This window comes from Helianthus annuus, chromosome 11 (assembly GCF_002127325.2).
Source record: "Helianthus annuus cultivar XRQ/B chromosome 11, HanXRQr2.0-SUNRISE, whole genome shotgun sequence".
Lineage (NCBI taxonomy): Eukaryota > Viridiplantae > Streptophyta > Magnoliopsida > Asterales > Asteraceae > Helianthus > Helianthus annuus.
Genome location: NC_035443.2, coordinates 166784031 through 166800888, shown reverse-complemented (window position 1 = coordinate 166800888; position 16858 = coordinate 166784031). Strand labels below are relative to the sequence as shown.

General features: G+C 38.9%; 1 protein-coding gene and 1 long non-coding RNA gene across 2 annotated transcripts; both read left to right on the top strand.

Annotated features, from left to right (window-relative positions):
- Nucleotides 1–8437: 8437 nt before the first annotated feature.
- On the top strand, nt 8438–9627 carry LOC110887288. The gene is made up of 3 exons (XR_002563208.1): nt 8438–8548; nt 9091–9144; nt 9447–9627. It is a non-coding gene; the product is annotated as an uncharacterized LOC110887288 (long non-coding RNA).
- Nucleotides 9628–11086: 1459 nt separating this feature from the next.
- Nucleotides 11087–16398, top strand: LOC110888726. The gene is made up of 3 exons (XM_022136237.1): nt 11087–11603; nt 15841–15894; nt 16197–16398. The coding sequence occupies exons 1-3, from the start codon at nt 11087–11089 to the stop codon at nt 16211–16213; spliced, it is 588 nt and encodes a 195-aa protein (XP_021991929.1). The 3' UTR covers nt 16214–16398.
- Nucleotides 16399–16858: the final 460 nt, after the last annotated feature.

The window sequence follows — 16858 nt, the reverse complement described above, 5'->3', positions numbered from 1 at the left end:
ATGTAAATCCTAACCTAAGATAAGGCATAATTGCACATAACCATTTCGCAAAGTCATAACTTTTAACATCGTTCGACAATTTACGAATTCGAAACAAATGCAAGACAATTATCAAAGGTTTCAAATACTAAACAATTTGTCACAAAATCAAATCAAAATACAAATGTATAAACCCTAGAAATCTTACAACATCTACACCGGGGTGAAACCGACGAGACTAGCCGCTCATGGTTGAATGGACGTGATCACCGGATGACGAGCACGAATATGGCGCCATGACCTTGAGTCTTGGAGGAATGATGGAGGGTAGGTGTTAGGGTTTGGTGGAGAATCGATTGGGGATGATGGTCGAGGATTTGATGATGATGGTGAAGGTGATTCGGGTAGGGTTAGAGGTGAAGGAGAGTAGTGGTGGTGTTAGAGATGGGTTAGGGATGAAAAAGATCCTCAAGAATGGTTCCAAGATGGTGTTTTCAGCTTCCCCAACTCGTAACCCCCGAAAATTGGTCAAACGAAACCTTGAAACCCGTCCCTAAACATTAAAACACAAATTTCGCGACACGGTAATCGGAAGGCCGTCGCCGACGGCCATTTAGGGCGTCCCCGACGCCCCCTGTAAATGCGGATTTTCTAATTTCTTGTTTTCTTCATAACTTCTTCGTTATAGCTCCGTTTTACTCACCGTTTTCGCCCACGTACTCGTAATTCAGCCCTCTATCGTACCATCCTCAAATATATTCATTTTAAATCCATTAACATTCCTCAAAACACATCCAATCTTCGTGATTAACCCGGTTTTGTTCATTTCACATCCACGGTTGATCCGATTCGCGTCCCGGTGCTCCGTTTAGCTCCCGATTAGCTCCTTAAACTCTTTTAGACCTGTAAAACACAAATCCCATTAAAAGTAGGCTATTCAAGATTAAAAGCTACATAAAAACATCAACTTACGCACAAACAATCACCGGTTTTCAACCACGTATCACATCCCCACACTTGTCGTTTGCTTGCCCTCAAGCAAATCTGTTTTTCACTTTCACGTGGGTCGAACGAGAATCACACGTCCCACTCCCGAGACCAAAGTTAAGGTCTAAAGTCATGCCCGGTTCAAGCTTTTTACAATTTTCGACATATTTAGCAATAAATGATTAGTCATGTAAAAGTGGTTATCCAAGATTAACCCGCCCTTAAAACTAATAAATCATGCACATCCCTCACAATGTTCTCTCCACTCGGTTTATAATTTGGCTAATTTTCATAATGTATTAGCACTTTCAAAAAGTAATCGCTCAAAACTGATTAGAACATGTACCCGTATAGGCTTGCAACTCAATCGTTCTCCCCCACTAAACACGAATACTAAGAACAAGTCATAAGGTCTTTGGAGGGTTGTAACGGAGCTAGGTTAAGGGTATGGAATATTTTTTTTTAAGTGGCTAAGGTGATGAAAAATTCAATTTTTTATTACAAACGACTACTCTAAACAAAACAAAACTATAAACATCAACTACAATGCAACAACTTTAGCCTTTTATCCAACAACTACTAACTTCATATTTTTGTATTTTTCTCAACATTTTTTTTTCTCTTTTTTTTCGCAACTTTTCTGAATTTTTTTTTTTTGATTTTTTTTTTCTCAAAATGTCAAGCACAACTATACAAATAAATAGACCTACAATCGAATTTTCATCACCCGGGTTTAAAAGAAAAGGTTTAAGGTTATGGGCTAAAGGGGTGGACAAACGAAAGGATTAGGCTCAAAGTGGGTTACTAGGGGATAATTTTTGGGTAAGGATATATAAATGGTTTTAAAGAAAAAGGTTCACCTAATGCCTTAATCATTCTCGTGCTTGTATTCGGTTTATGGTCTCAAACGTATCAAAAGTCGCAAGTTCTACAATACATGACTAATGGTCCACTCAAACAAAGAAACATGAATATGTAATCCTATGATATAAAAGTGGCTCAAAACCTCACATATCTAAAGGGTATGGTATGTGACATGCATGATGTGCTAGTTTCTTAGGCGAATTACTCCCAATTAACCACCCGCTAAATACCGTTATGCTATTAACTTGAACTTGACCATGACAAAAGACCAAATGGGTTGTGTCATCCCTCGTTGACTTAGTTACTTGTGTCTTTTAGATCGCTTCAAACAAAGACATTTTTTGAAAAATTTTTGAAATTTCCCCTCATCCCCACACTTGAGGTAAACATTGTCCTCAATGTGTAGTGTTTAAATGAACGGGTCAAAAATCGAAAACTTTTACTAACTCCCCCATCCCCACACTTGAGGTAAACATTGTCCTCAATGTGTAATAACTAGAGTTTTTAAAACGCACAAGGGATGTGACACGGCTAACCTCCCCAAAATTTCACCCCAGAAAATAAAATACAATTTACAATCCACTTATTAGCTAACCAAAAATCAAAAGTAAAAAGAAACGTATGCACCTGATTTTTTGGAGCTCATTCCTCGTGTGCTCTTCATCTCTTCAACAAAGCGGTCGTCTCACGAACATAATGTATCTACAAATCTTAACCCTTGTGTAGAAGCATGCTTCTCACAACCATTAAAATTTATTAGCTACCTAGTTCTACCACTTTTATGAAAATATTACCAATTCATACATTAATTTACTTTGATTTATGTGGAAAAATAATTTACAATAACAACAAGCCTAACTCACTTTCGTAGGAATCACGGTTGCATTTAGCTTATGCAACAAGCCCTTTTAAACCACCCGATAGCTCGGGAGGACGAGTAGGTCTCGTGAGGGTTATATAGGGAACACACCCACAAAGTTCATTTAACTAAGAAAAGAAAAAAAATAAAAATAAAACGAATAATAGTACAAACTCTACAACAATTATACCTGATTTGCCTCTCATGGTGGTCGAAGTGCACATTTGCCTACCGAGTTGCTTACATACGCTCGGTATTTGGCATGCCGAATCCATACTCTTTTTATTATATTCGGCATACATAATGTACAACTTCGGGGTCGTCTCTTAACAACATGGCCAATGTCTTTCAACGCCACCTTTCGAATCCTTATGCCCGAACCCGCATCCCCAACTTTGTTGGTTGGAGTGATAAGTTTGGGAGAAGGGTGAATATGAATGTGAGCTTCTTTCGAATCCGTTTTGTCTTGCGGTGTCATGTCTTCAACTCGGTTCAAACATTCAACTTCTTGCTCCGAAAGATCTCTAACCTCTTCCACCACATCACCATCCACCATTGTACCATTAGCCAAAACCTCCCGCTCGCGTTTAATTTGGGCTAATTCCTCCGCTAATTGACCCACTTGCACCACCAATGCTTCATGGGCTTTATCCCTTACTTCAAACTCTTTCTTTATTTCGGCTTTGAACTCTTGATGTGAATTAGTAAGAGCTTGATGTGAATTAGTAAGAGCACTCATAGCATTCATGATGGCATCGAGCTTGGAACTTATTGAATCTTGAGGTTCCTCGGATGCTGGTTGAGAGTATTCATTATAACAATCATCATACTCCTCCCGGTAACTCGAGAAACGTGGCAATTCGGGTTCGTGGTAGTATTCTTGATAATGTGGTGGTGGTGGATTATCATATGGATAATATGAGGATGGACCACTGAAATCTTCATAATCCGCCCTCCTATAATCATATAATCCGCTAAGGTAGTCTTCCCGCTCCCTGTTTGCTTGAACTTTTGCGTAGAAAACAGAGCAATCTTCTAAATAATGCTCTCCGCTTCCGCAACACTCACACGGATCATCATCTACCCAATTCATATTGAAAGATGTGCCTGCAAAACATGTACCTGCACAGACCAGCTCGACCACCCGAAGTAAAATCACAAATATACAAGAAAAAAAAAGAAAGAAAATAAACTAAACTAAAATCGAACAAGCAATGAAATACTAAGCGCACTAGCTCCCCGGCAGCGGCGCCATTTTGACGTGACCGTGTCGTCCCGATCAGTCAAAAACCCAATTAACCTAGGTAGCTAGGGTAAGTCGGGTATCGTATCCACGAAGAGCATGTGGTTAGTATTGCACGACCCGTTCGATTAGTTAGTCTATTTACAAAAATGTACAAAGTGATTATGAAGTTTGCTAATTTTTATTTGTTTATTTGATTTGAAAAGAAATCGGGTGAACCGACAAATGACTATTATTAAAACTATTGTTGATTAACTAAGAATTGCAAACTAAATTACTAAATGATTAAAACAAGAAATTAGAGAAGTTCCACACTCGGTTCGATTATTGCAAGACCTAGGGTTCCTACATGTTTTAACTTGATTCAATTGCATATAGTGATTAACAGATTACTATCACGAAGCTTAGGTGCCAATTGCTATCAACGTCATAGACAACGGACCGTAATGCACTTCGTTGCCTCGGACATGTAAATCCTAACCTAAGATAAGGCATAATTGCACATAACCATTTCGCAAAGTCATAACTTTTAACATCGTTCGACAATTTACGAATTCGAAACAAATGCAAGACAATTATCAAAGGTTTCAAATACTAAACAATTTGTCACAAAATCAAATCAAAATACAAATGTATAAACCCTAGAAATCTTACAACATCTACACCGGGGTGAAACCGACGAGACTAGCCGCTCATGGTTGAATGGACGTGATCACCGGATGACGAGCACGAATATGGCGCCATGACCTTGAGTCTTGGAGGAATGATGGAGGGTAGGTGTTAGGGTTTGGTGGAGAATCGATTGGGGATGATGGTCGAGGATTTGATGATGATGGTGAAGGTGATTCGGGTAGGGTTAGAGGTGAAGGAGAGTAGTGGTGGTGTTAGAGATGGGTTAGGGATGAAAAAGATCCTCAAGAATGGTTCCAAGATGGTGTTTTCAGCTTCCCCAACTCGTAACCCCCGAAAATTGGTCAAACGAAACCTTGAAACCCGTCCCTAAACATTAAAACACAAATTTCGCGACACGGTAATCGGAAGGCCGTCGCCGACGGCCATTTAGGGCGTCCCCGACGCCCCCTGTAAATGCGGATTTTCTGATTTCTTGTTTTCTTCATAACTTCTTCGTTATAGCTCCGTTTTACTCACCGTTTTCGCCCACGTACTCGTAATTCAGCCCTCTATCGTACCATCCTCAAATATATTCATTTTAAATCCATTAACATTCCTCAAAACACATCCAATCTTCGTGATTAACCCGGTTTTGTTCATTTCACATCCACGGTTGATCCGATTCGCGTCCCGGTGCTCCGTTTAGCTCCCGATTAGCTCCTTAAACTCTTTTAGACCTGTAAAACACAAATCCCATTAAAAGTAGGCTATTCAAGATTAAAAGCTACATAAAAACATCAACTTACGCACAAACAATCACCGGTTTTCAACCACGTATCAAGGTTATGTATAATGAGAAAAGTTTTTGAATATTTTATCTACAAGTGGTCATCAGAAGCTTTTAAATGTTAAATCATTCTATTTCTGCAAATGGATATAAATTTGTCAAATTTTAAATTTGTGAAACTTATTGTGAGGTAGAGATGTGTGCAGGTTTGAAAGATGAAAATAGCTAGGTTCCGATTACAGAGGATTCTGATTCTGAGTAAAGAGCCAGGTCATGATCTTGAACCTGTGAAAGCTTGACTATGAGCCCTAGCACAATTTAAGGGGGAGTCTGCTAGCAAAAGAAAGTCTGTGGTTGCAAAGAGCCAGGTTCTGATCATGGATCTGTGGTTTGCACAAGCTGTTGATGCTGATAAACTTAAGGAATCAAGAGATCTGATTAAGAGAATTAGAAAGCTTGAGAGCCAGATTGCGATTCTGAATCTTTGAAGATCAATATCCAAGAGGTTATATGTTGGTGCTGATGAAAAGAGAAGAGAGGATTGAGGATGCTTTACATTGTTAGATACTTCGGGAGAGATCGAGAAGACTGATAAAGACTAAAGATTGAAGACTCGACACCGAAGACTTCGTCAACATCCAAGGGGGAGTCTGTTGGTGCATATGTCTGTCGACTTCGTCTTGTATCGAGTCTTGTATTAGAATAGATAGATCAGGGCACGTGGTACGAGAAAAATGTCAAATATGTGTTGAAGGGGTATTTCGCACGAAATAACAAATTGTCATTTCGCACGAAATCACTTAGCCATTTCGCACGAAATGACTATTTCGTGTGAAGTTGTTTTCATGTGAGTGGTTTCGTGTGAAATCACCCAGCCTATAAATACTAGGTGTGCCTTGTCATTTGTAACTTTCCGGTTTCAGGGTCGAACTGCTGCCGAAGTGTCTACTCGCTGTAAATCTTTGTCAAATCAATCAGAAAGACGTTTAAAGTGAATTGCAAGCTGAATCAACTCGATACGTTTGTTTCCGCCTCTCGTATTGAGCAAAAACTCTTCTGATCGACTCGTTTGGGTCTGAAAACGATCCTACAGTTACATTATGTTAGGGTATGCTATAGAAAGATTACTTGTTATGAAGATGTGCTATAAAGTAATGCTATGTTATGTTGGCTAGCAGCTTCAAGATTGTGTGAGGAACCGACATACATGGTGGTTATCAGGGTTTGATATTATGTGATCAATTTTAAACTTGTAATTTTCACATATTTTTTATTCTGAAAAAAGGCGCAGTACTAAAAATAAGAATCATGGAAGTTTTTGAAGCGGATTCTCATGCAAAAGCTGATTATTATGCTGAAGTTGATCTTTATGTTGAAGATCTCTATGCTGATTTTGAGATTCATACAATTGTGGTTGTCACATCCTTAATTTCCACAAGCGGAGTATTACCGCAAGGAGTGTGACTGACCATGATCAAGCCACCAATCATATTGAACATCATGATAATAAAATAGTTTTCATCACTACCAATACGATTAGTGACTAATAATGTCTAAGTCCAAAGTTAAAGTTCAAAACAAAGTTTAAAAATAACAGCAGAAGCATAAGTTAAGAAGTTCTAACAAAAGTTCGAAAGTTCATTATTATTATAAAGGAAAACCCAACACGGGTTACTGCGACCACTACACTCCCCGCTGCAAGCTCCTACTATCACTGGGTACCTGCAAAGCAAGCAGTAGGGTATCAACATAAAGTTGGCGAGTTCATGAGTTGTCCAGTTTTAATTCCTCAAAGCGTAAGTTGTTCGATTGTGTATTTATAATCATGTCATGGGGAGCTACCCCATCTGTAAGCTTACTAAACTGTATGATACCAAATACTGGTGACTATCAAGTTGTTGTGCCTCAAGTCAATGTCTATCATCATTGACCAAGTAGCAAGGCATAATAATTCATTCCCGATCCCCCTGATCATGGTGTGAGGTTTGTCAAACCTAATAGTGCTATCAACTAATATCTCGTTCGCCCCTGGCGATTAGTCGGTAATGTAAGTGGGGACTTAATGATAGAGTTTCATTTAGTTTGCAAAGTCATGATTTATAAATAGTATTCAACTGTATTCCCCCCCCCCCGGGAATAGTAGTTTAAAAGTACCCTTCCCAAGGATAGTAGTTCGTCCGTGTCCCCTCGGGACGCATGCTTTTAGTGTGTGTGAACTCACCTTGGTTTGCTCGGTAGATGATTTACTTGTTTTAACAGTTGGTCATCCATGTCCTATTATGGTTACTAATACAGGTCAGTTTTGTATCCAAGTAACATCACGTATACATGTATTAATAGGTCGCCATAAGTAGTAATTTCACACCTTACATATACAAACAGGTGGGCCACACAGGAAGTCATACATGAACCCGTTGTGAACAATAACATTAATTAGTTTACTATATACCCATTTGAGTGTACGGCCGAAGTGAATCATCTGTCCAATGCACGAGTGTGCGGCTGGTATATAAGTGTGCGGTACAGTTAAGGTATCCGTCCGTATTAGAGTGTATAGCCCAGTAAGTTATACGACCCAAAGAGAGTGTGCGACCTAAAGTAACGTGATCCAGTAGTGAGTTGTGTGGTCCAAATTTAGGTGTGCGACATATAATAAGGTGTAAGACCATGAGAGTGTGTAACTTCCAGTGTGCGACCGTCCATGAATGGATTGTATCTTCTGCATCAAAATCAGTACTCTCGTGGGTGTGCGGTACAGAATGTGCGCCCGACTTTGCAGGGTTGTGCCCTATGCTGTTAGTGTTGTACCTTCCCTATTAGTGTGTAGTATCCTTTTCAAAAAAACAACTCATTCATGTGGTTTTATTGTAACACCCCAAAATATGTAATTTATTTATATTACTTGAAAGCCTAGTCATGTTATATTTAACTTAGTATGTTAGTAACTTGTTAGAAGGAAAGTTAAATGATAAATAAACAAACTAAGAAAGTGAAGGGACTAAACTTGTTAAAAAGAATAGAAGTTTTAATTAAAACAAATAAAAAGAAAAAGGAAAAACACAAAACACACTTACTGGTGTGTTTGTGGGATCGATCAAGGGGGAGAAGCCAAGAACAAACCCTAACTTTCAGAAAATCACAAGATTAGGAAGGAATTAAGGGCTTAAATTGATGCATGAGCTCTAATCTTTAACTATCTAAGCTTGTTCAACACAAGGTAAGTCGAAAATTATGATTTGTTGATTTGTAGAAAGTGGGTTTTAACCCAATCATGAAATTATGTGGAAATCTTGTGTAATTTTGAGTTAGGAATTCGTAATAGACTGAAGATTTTGTATAATTTTGATTGTTTGGATGATTAGGGTTCATACCCACTTGTTGTAGGAAAAAGATGAACATGATGAATTATGATGATGTGATTATGGAGGTGAATTGATAATAATCCGAATGTGATAGAGAAATTAGATTAGTTAAGATGGTGTAGGATGAAAGAAAATCATGAACTTGATTGATTCTTGTTAGATTAGAAGGTGAATAAGTAGGGTTATGCAATAAATACTTGTACTTTGTGCTTGGTTGGTAATGTGCACATCAAGTGTTTGACAAAATGCTTCAATGAAAATGCTAGTCATATAAGCCATAAGCTTTGTGTGAATTGAACATGTTTATGAAGCATGAGTAAATTGTATGATGTTTTATCGATTGATATGGGTAAATGAACATGAAACATGAATTAAAAGAATGAATGGTTATGTGTAGGCGTTAAGGAAGAAAGTTCGAGTCAAGTGAAGCAACAAGGGGATCAAGACCGAGGTACGCTACTTGCACAATTTTGGTTTTACTTTAGATATGTGTTTATTCATATTTGTGCTAATTTGATTCAAGCATGGTTAAGATATATGAATGGACCCTTCTCTTGAATGGGTCGAATTATGAAATTGTAAGACTAGAAAGATTGGCATGGAGTTCCGTTGGAACTCACTACCGTACAAGTATGAAAGAATGTAGTTTAATACAAGTCGTGAATGTCACGTTTATTTCAAGTCCGTAAGTTAATTTCTTGGGTTAAAGAAGGAAACTATGATCTAATGAGTTTTGATGTTGTGATCATGTAGGTAAATCTCATGTCTAGTTATCAAGCTTTGCCCGGATCGAACACACCTCAAGCCCGTCAAGCGCTCCGCATTTTGTATAAAGTCAATGTCAAATTACCTAGTTATTTATGTCTATGCTTTGTACTTAAAACTAGTTTGGTCATGGTTGTCTTTTGAAAGGTTGTCGTAAGTGCGTACATAAACTTATGGTTTCAAAACTGAAGATAGGTCATCTTTTGTTGTGTATGTTATGTCTTTTGAATGTTTGCGTAAAGTTTGAATGCAATTTGTTTATGAAAAACAGGGTACCGCCCGTTTACCAACGGGTCATGCCCAAATTTTGTTAGAAAAGTATGTTGTCATTTAATAAAATTTAAAGGAAAAATTATGGATGTTACAAGTTGGTATCAGAGCCTAGGTTTGAGGGATTCAAGCATCAAATGTTTGAACTCAAACCGGAAGCTCATGTGAAGAGTGTGTTCGACCCGCGGCGTGAAGCAAGTAAGTACCTTTAAAGTTGATTTTGTATTATGAATGAGTGGGTTAGGGAATGTTAGAAAAATCATCACGGGATGATGTGCAAAAGTTTGGGACGAAACGGACTGGTACGGGTTAAAACGGGTTGAACAGATGGCTGCAAAATAAGAAATTCATAAAAGTATGCTGGGCGTCACCGTAAGTGACGGTGACACCGTAACTTACGGTAGACACCGTAACTTACAGTAGACACCGTAACTTACGGTAGACACTGGAACGAAATTCTTCTGCCGTAAGGCAGTAGCCTTACACCGTAAAGGAAATAATGCCACCGTAAATTACGGTGACACCGAAATTTACGGTGGAGCCTGTTTTCAGCCTCTTTCAATTGCGATGTTCTGTTTAATGTTTTCTATCATACGTGAAGTATTGCAAACGCTATAATAAGACTCTAAAGAATAATAGTATGCATGAATGTTAACTTTCAAGGAAGTTATGTACCAGTAGAATGATTATATGACGGAAAGGATGATTGAATGCTTGGAATAAAGAATGATGTTTATGTGTAGATGACGGATACGAATGAGGATGAAGCGACTCGACAAGAACAGCTGAAAATTATGATCTCGGAAGAGATTGGAAGGGCAATGCAAGCAAGTACTCCTCACTTAGCCCAAGAAGTAGAAAGTCATGTGCTAGAAGTGGTAGAGTCAATGATGGCGAGTAAGATAGACGAGTTAAAAGGAATGATTAATGCAATGCAAGAAAGGAAAGGAACTCGCAAGTGCACATACAAAGAATTTATGGCGTGCAACCCGTTACCATTCAAAGGAGAAATTGATCCTATAGTATGTCAAAGGTGGATTGCAAGTACGGAAGCGGTGTTCATAAGGAGTCATTGTGAAAAGGAGGATCAAGTGATGTTCGCCACCGGTTTGCTACAATTCCGAGCTAAGGATTGGTGGGATGTTTATAGTAAGGAGCTTGGGGAAGAAAAAGTTCAAGCCTTGACATGGCAAGAGTTCAAGGAACCTTTTCTGAAGCACCACTGACCACAATCTGCCATCGATAAGATCCAAGAAGATTTCTTACATCTTCGTCAGAAAGATGAAACCATTGATGAAATCACCAATGTTTTCCTTGACAAGCTGAAGTTCTGTAACGATATAGCAGGAACGGAGAGAATGAAGATAAACCGTTATTACGGTATGTTGAAGGCTGAATATCGGGAGTTCATAGTTCCTGCTAAATGTGAAACCTTGAATGAGCTCATTGACTTGGCCCGAGATAGGGAGATTGAAATAAGAAGACAGGCAGAAAGAGGCGAAAAGAGAGTATCTGAAAATGTTTCCAGCTCGAGCCCTTCAAAGAAACCAAAATTTCAAGATCAAGGCAAGAAGGATAAGGCGAAGGGTAGTATTCCGAAATGCAAAACGTGCGGAAAGTTACACACGGGGGAGTGTTTGAAAGGGAAGAAGGGTTGTTACAATTGTGGTCAAGAGGGACACCCATACTGTAGGTGTCCCAATCCTTCAAGAACGTGTTACAACTGTTTCCAACCGGGTCATATTAAGGCTGAGTGTCCCAAGCTTCAACAGAAAACTGATAAGGAGGCAAGAAAGGAGGAAGCCCCGAGAGCTAAGGGGAGGATGTTTCAGATCACAACCGATGAAGCGAAGGACCACCCGAATGTTGTATCAGGTATATTCTTATTGAACTCGATGCCTACGTATGTGTTATTTGATACCGGTGCCAGTAGATCGTTTTTATCGAGTGAATTAGTGTCACACCCCTCATTTAGAATTGAAAGACTACACGTACCATTAGAAGTAAAATAGCCGATAGTTAGAGTTACTTGTTGCACGAAGTTTGTAGAGATTGTGAAATAATCATTGAAGACGAGAAGTTTGCTATTGACCTTATTCCCATGATATTGGGGGAATTTAAGGTTATAGTTGGCATGGATTGGCTAGCTAAGCATCAGGCCGAAATTCAATGTGAGAAGAAGGTAATTCATGTGTTAACATCGGAAGGAAAACGAGTAAGCATACAAGGGGAGAGGAATCTCAATTCGAAGCTTTGTTCTATAATCCAAGCATACAAGTATGTACGAAATGGAAGCAAGGCATTTCTAACTTACGTGGTGGATACTAAGCAAAATACCCCTAAGATAGAAGAGGTTGAAGTTGTGAATGAGTTTCTTGATGTTTTTCCGGAAGATTTACCGGGGCTTCCACCAGAACGCGAAGTGGATTTCAAGATCGAATTGTACCCTGATGCCAAACCCGTAGCCAAGGCCCCTTATAGGCTGGCCCCAACAGAAATGCGGGAGTTAATGGTACAAATACAAGAATTGCTCGACAAGGGATTTATACGCCCGAGTGTGTCACCATGGGGAGCGCCTGTACTTTTTGTCAAAAAGAAAGATGGTTCGATGCGCATGTGCATCGATTACCGCGAGTTGAATAAGCTGACTATGAAAAACCGATACCCATTGCCCCGAATTGATGATCTCTTCGATCAGTTACAAGGGGCAAGTTGGTTTTCAAAAATAGACTTGCGGTCCGGGTACCATCAGCTAAGAGTACGAGATGAGGATGTGGCGAAAACGGCTTTTAGAACGCGATACGGGCATTACGAGTTCTTAGTAATGTCCTTTGGATTAACGAACGCGCCTGCAGCGTTCATGGATCTTATGAATCGAGTTTGTCGGCCCATGTTAGACAGATTCGTTATAGTTTTTATCGATGACATCCTGGTTTATTCCCGAAGTAAAGCCGATCATGCATGCCATTTACATGAGGTTCTTGAAGTGCTTCGCAAGGAGAAATTGTACGCGAAATTCTCCAAGTGTGCTTTTTGGCTTAGAGAGGTACAATTTCTCGGTCACGTTATTAATGCGAATGGTATCTTAGTAGACCCGTCAAAGGTGGAAGCTGTTATGAAATGGGTACCTCCCAAAAACCCGAGTGAAGTAAGAAGCTTTTTGGGTTTAGCAGGCTATTATAGGAGGTTTATCCAAGACTTTTCTAAATTGGCCTTGCCGTTGACCAAGTTAACCAAGAAGGATGAGAAGTTTTTGTGGGGTGCGGACCAAGAAAAGGCGTTTCAAACCTTGAAAGAAAAGCTGTCGAGTTCCCCGGTACTAACCCTACCAGATGGAACGGAAGACTTGGTGGCGTTTACGGATGCGTCACACCAAGGGTTGGGATGTGTTTTGTTGCAAAGGGGTAGAGTCATTGCCTATGCCTTTAGGCAATTGAAGACGCATGAAAGTAATTACCCAACCCATGATTTGGAGTTAGCTGCAGTAGTATTTGCTTTAAAGATATGGAGGCACTATCTTTACGGTACGAAGAGCGTTATTTATTCTGACCACAAAAGCCTTAAATAATTTTTCGAGCAAAGGGAATTAAATATGAGGCAACGAAGGTGGTTAGAACTTCTTAAAGATTATGATTGTGAAATCCTTTATCACCCGGGTAAAGCTAACGTAGTAGCTGATGCCCTGAGCCGAAAGGATTACCCACCTCCAATTCAAGTAAAGTCCATGAAGATGGTAATTACACCTCGATTTCTCGAAGAGGTTAAAGAAGCCCAAATCAAGTCACTAAGCGGAATGGATTCCAAAAAGGAAAGAACAAAGGGGTTTGTGGATAAATTCGAAGAAAGATCATATGGAATTAAAACCATGTATGGTCGTATTTGGATACCTCGGTTTAGCGAAGCAAAGGGGGTATTACTCGAAGAAGCTCACAAATCCCGATTTTCGGTTCATCCTGGAGCTACAAAAATGTATTTGGACTTGAAGAAAAGTTATTGGTGGCCCGGCATGAAGCGTGATATTGTCAAGTATGTTGCCAAATGTTTGACATGTCTGCAGGTAAAGGCAGAACATCAGAAACCATATGGGAAGTTGCAACCGTTAGAGATTCCGGTATGGAAATGGGAAGAATTGACGATGGACCTACTGACCAAGCTTCCTAAGACAAGGAAAGGTCACGATGCTATATGGGTGATCGTAGATCGCCTCACCAAGAGTGCGCATTTCTTACCCATTCGGGAAGCTTTCTCCTCTAAAAAGATGGTGGAGATCTATGTTAACGAGATAATATCACGACACAGAGTTCCTGTATCTATTGTGTCAGATCGAGATACCCGATTCACATCTCGATATTGGCGAGGTTTTCATGAAAGTATGGGTACAAAATTACATTTAAGTACTGCTTACCACCCCCAAACGGATGGTCAGTCCGAGCGGACTATTCAAACACTTATCGACATGCTGCGGGCATGTGTGATAGACTTCGGGGGAAGTTGGGATGACCACTTGCCGTTGGTGGAATTTTCATACAACAACAGCTACCACAACGGCATTCGAATGGCACCATATGAATTGTTGTATGGAAGAAAGTGTAGAACTCCAATTTGCTGGGGAGAGGTGGGACAGAGAGAAATTGCACCCAACGAGGTGGTGGCTAAAACTAACGAGAAGATCGATCTTGTGCGAGCCCGTTTAAAAGCGGCTCAAGATCGACAAAAGGCATATGCAGATCTAAAAAGGCGACCTATCGAATTTCAAATAGGTGATTATGTGTTATTAAAAGTTTCCCCATGGAAAGGTATAATCCGCTTCCGTAAGCGAGGAAAGCTAGGTCCCCGCTACATAGGACCTTTCAAGATTTTAGCCCGGGTTGGGGGGTAGCATATCGGTTGGAGTTACCGCCAACTTTGGAGGGAATACATGACACATTCCATGTGTCACAATTGAGAAAGTGTTTAGCGGATGAGACGGCATATGTGCCCCTTGACGATATTGAGCTGGATGAAAAATTGAATTATATCGAGAAGCCGATAGCTATCAAGGATTCTAAGGTAACGCACCTTCGGAACAAAACTATAAAGCAAGTCTTGGTGCAATGGCAACATCGGAAGGGATCGGATCTTACATGGGAGTTAGAGGATGAAATGAGGAAGCTTTACTCGACATTATTTGGTATGTATTAAGGTTTCGGGGACGAAACCTCTTTTAAGTGGGGTAGACTTGTAACACCCCAAAATATGTAATTTATTTATATTACTTCAAAGCCTAGTCATGTTATATTTAACTTAGTATGTTAGTAACTTGTTAGAAGGAAAGTTAAATGATAAATAAACAAACTAAGAAAGTGAAGGGACTAAACTTGTTAAAAAGAATAGAAGTTTTAATTAAAACAAATAAAAAGAAAAAGGGAAAACACAAAACACACTTACTGGTGTGTTTGTGGGATCGATCAAGGGGGAGAAGCCAAGAACAAACCCTAACTTTCAGAAAATCACAAGATTAGGAAGGAATTAAGGGCTTAAATTGATGCATGATCTCTAATCTTTAACTATCTAAGCTTGTTCAACACAAGGTAAGTCGAAAATTCTGATTTGTTGATTTGTAGAAAGTGGGTTTTAACCCAATCATGAAATTATGTGGAAATCTTGTGTAATTTTGAGTTAGGAATTCGTAATAGACTGAAGATTTTGAATAATTTTGATTGTTTGGATGATTAGGGTTCATACCCACTTGTTGTAGGAAAAAGATGAACATGATGAATTATGATGATGTGATTATGGAGGTGAAATGATAATAATCCGAATGTGATAGAGAAATTAGATTAGTTAAGATGGTGTAGGATGAAAGAAAATCATGAACTTGATTGATTCTTGTTAGATTAGAAGGTGAATAAGTAGGGTTATGCAATAAATACTTGTACTTTGTGCTTGGTTGGTAATGTGCACATCAAGTGTTTGACAAAATGCTTCAATGAAAATGCTAGTCATATAAGCCATAAGCTTTGTGTGAATTGAACATGTTTATGAAGCATGAGTAAATTGTATGATGTTTTATCGATTGATATGGGTAAATGAACATGAAACATGAATTAAAAGAATGAATGGTTATGTGTAGGCGTTAAGGAAGAAAGTTCGAGTCAAGTGAAGCAACAAGGGGATCAAGACCGAGGTACGCTACTTGCACAATTTTGGTTTTACTTTAGATATGTGTTTATTCATATTTGTGCTAATTTGATTCAAGTATGGTTAAGATATATGAATGGACCCTTCTCTTGAATGGGTCGAATGATGAAATTGTAAGACTAGAAAGATTGGCATGGAGTTCCGTTGGAACTCACTACCGTACAAGTATGAAAGAATGTAGTTTAATACAAGTCGTGAATGTCACGTTTATTTCAAGTCCGTAAGTTAATTTCTTGGGTTAAAGAAGGAAACTATGATCTAATGAGTTTTGATGTTGTGATCATGTAGGTAAATCTCATGTCTAGTTATCAAGCTTTGCCCGGATCGAACACACCTCAAGCCCGTCAAGCGCTCCGCATTTTGTATAAAGTCAATGTCAAATTACCTAGTTATTTATGTCTATGCTTTGTACTTAAAACTAGTTTGGTCATGGTTGTCTTTTGAAAGGTTGTCGTAAGTGCGTACATAAACTTATGGTTTCAAAACTGAAGATAGGTCATCTTTTGTTGTGTATGTTATGTCTTTTGAATGTTTGCATAAAGTTTGAATGAAATTTGTTTATGAAAAACAGGGTACCGCCCGTTTACCAACGGGTCATGCCCAAATTTTGTTAGAAAAGTATGTTGTCATTTAATAAAATTTAAAGGAAAAATTATGGATGTTACATTTATCCAGCAAAACACAGATTGTAGTATCATTTTAAAAACATTTAAATTCCAACAATTTTATCATCATACATCGATTTAGATCCTGTTCTAATCAAACCGATTAACCATATATTACTGATAATCCTTCCTATCACGTGAATAATTAGCATGGATTTAGAGTCTTATTTAGATAATATGCATCAAGACGTTTAACTAAATCTGGTCTTAAACAAGAGTCATCATCAATAAAAAGTTAAACTTTGAAACAACAACCCCTAGTCTTTCTGAACATCATCTATTTTA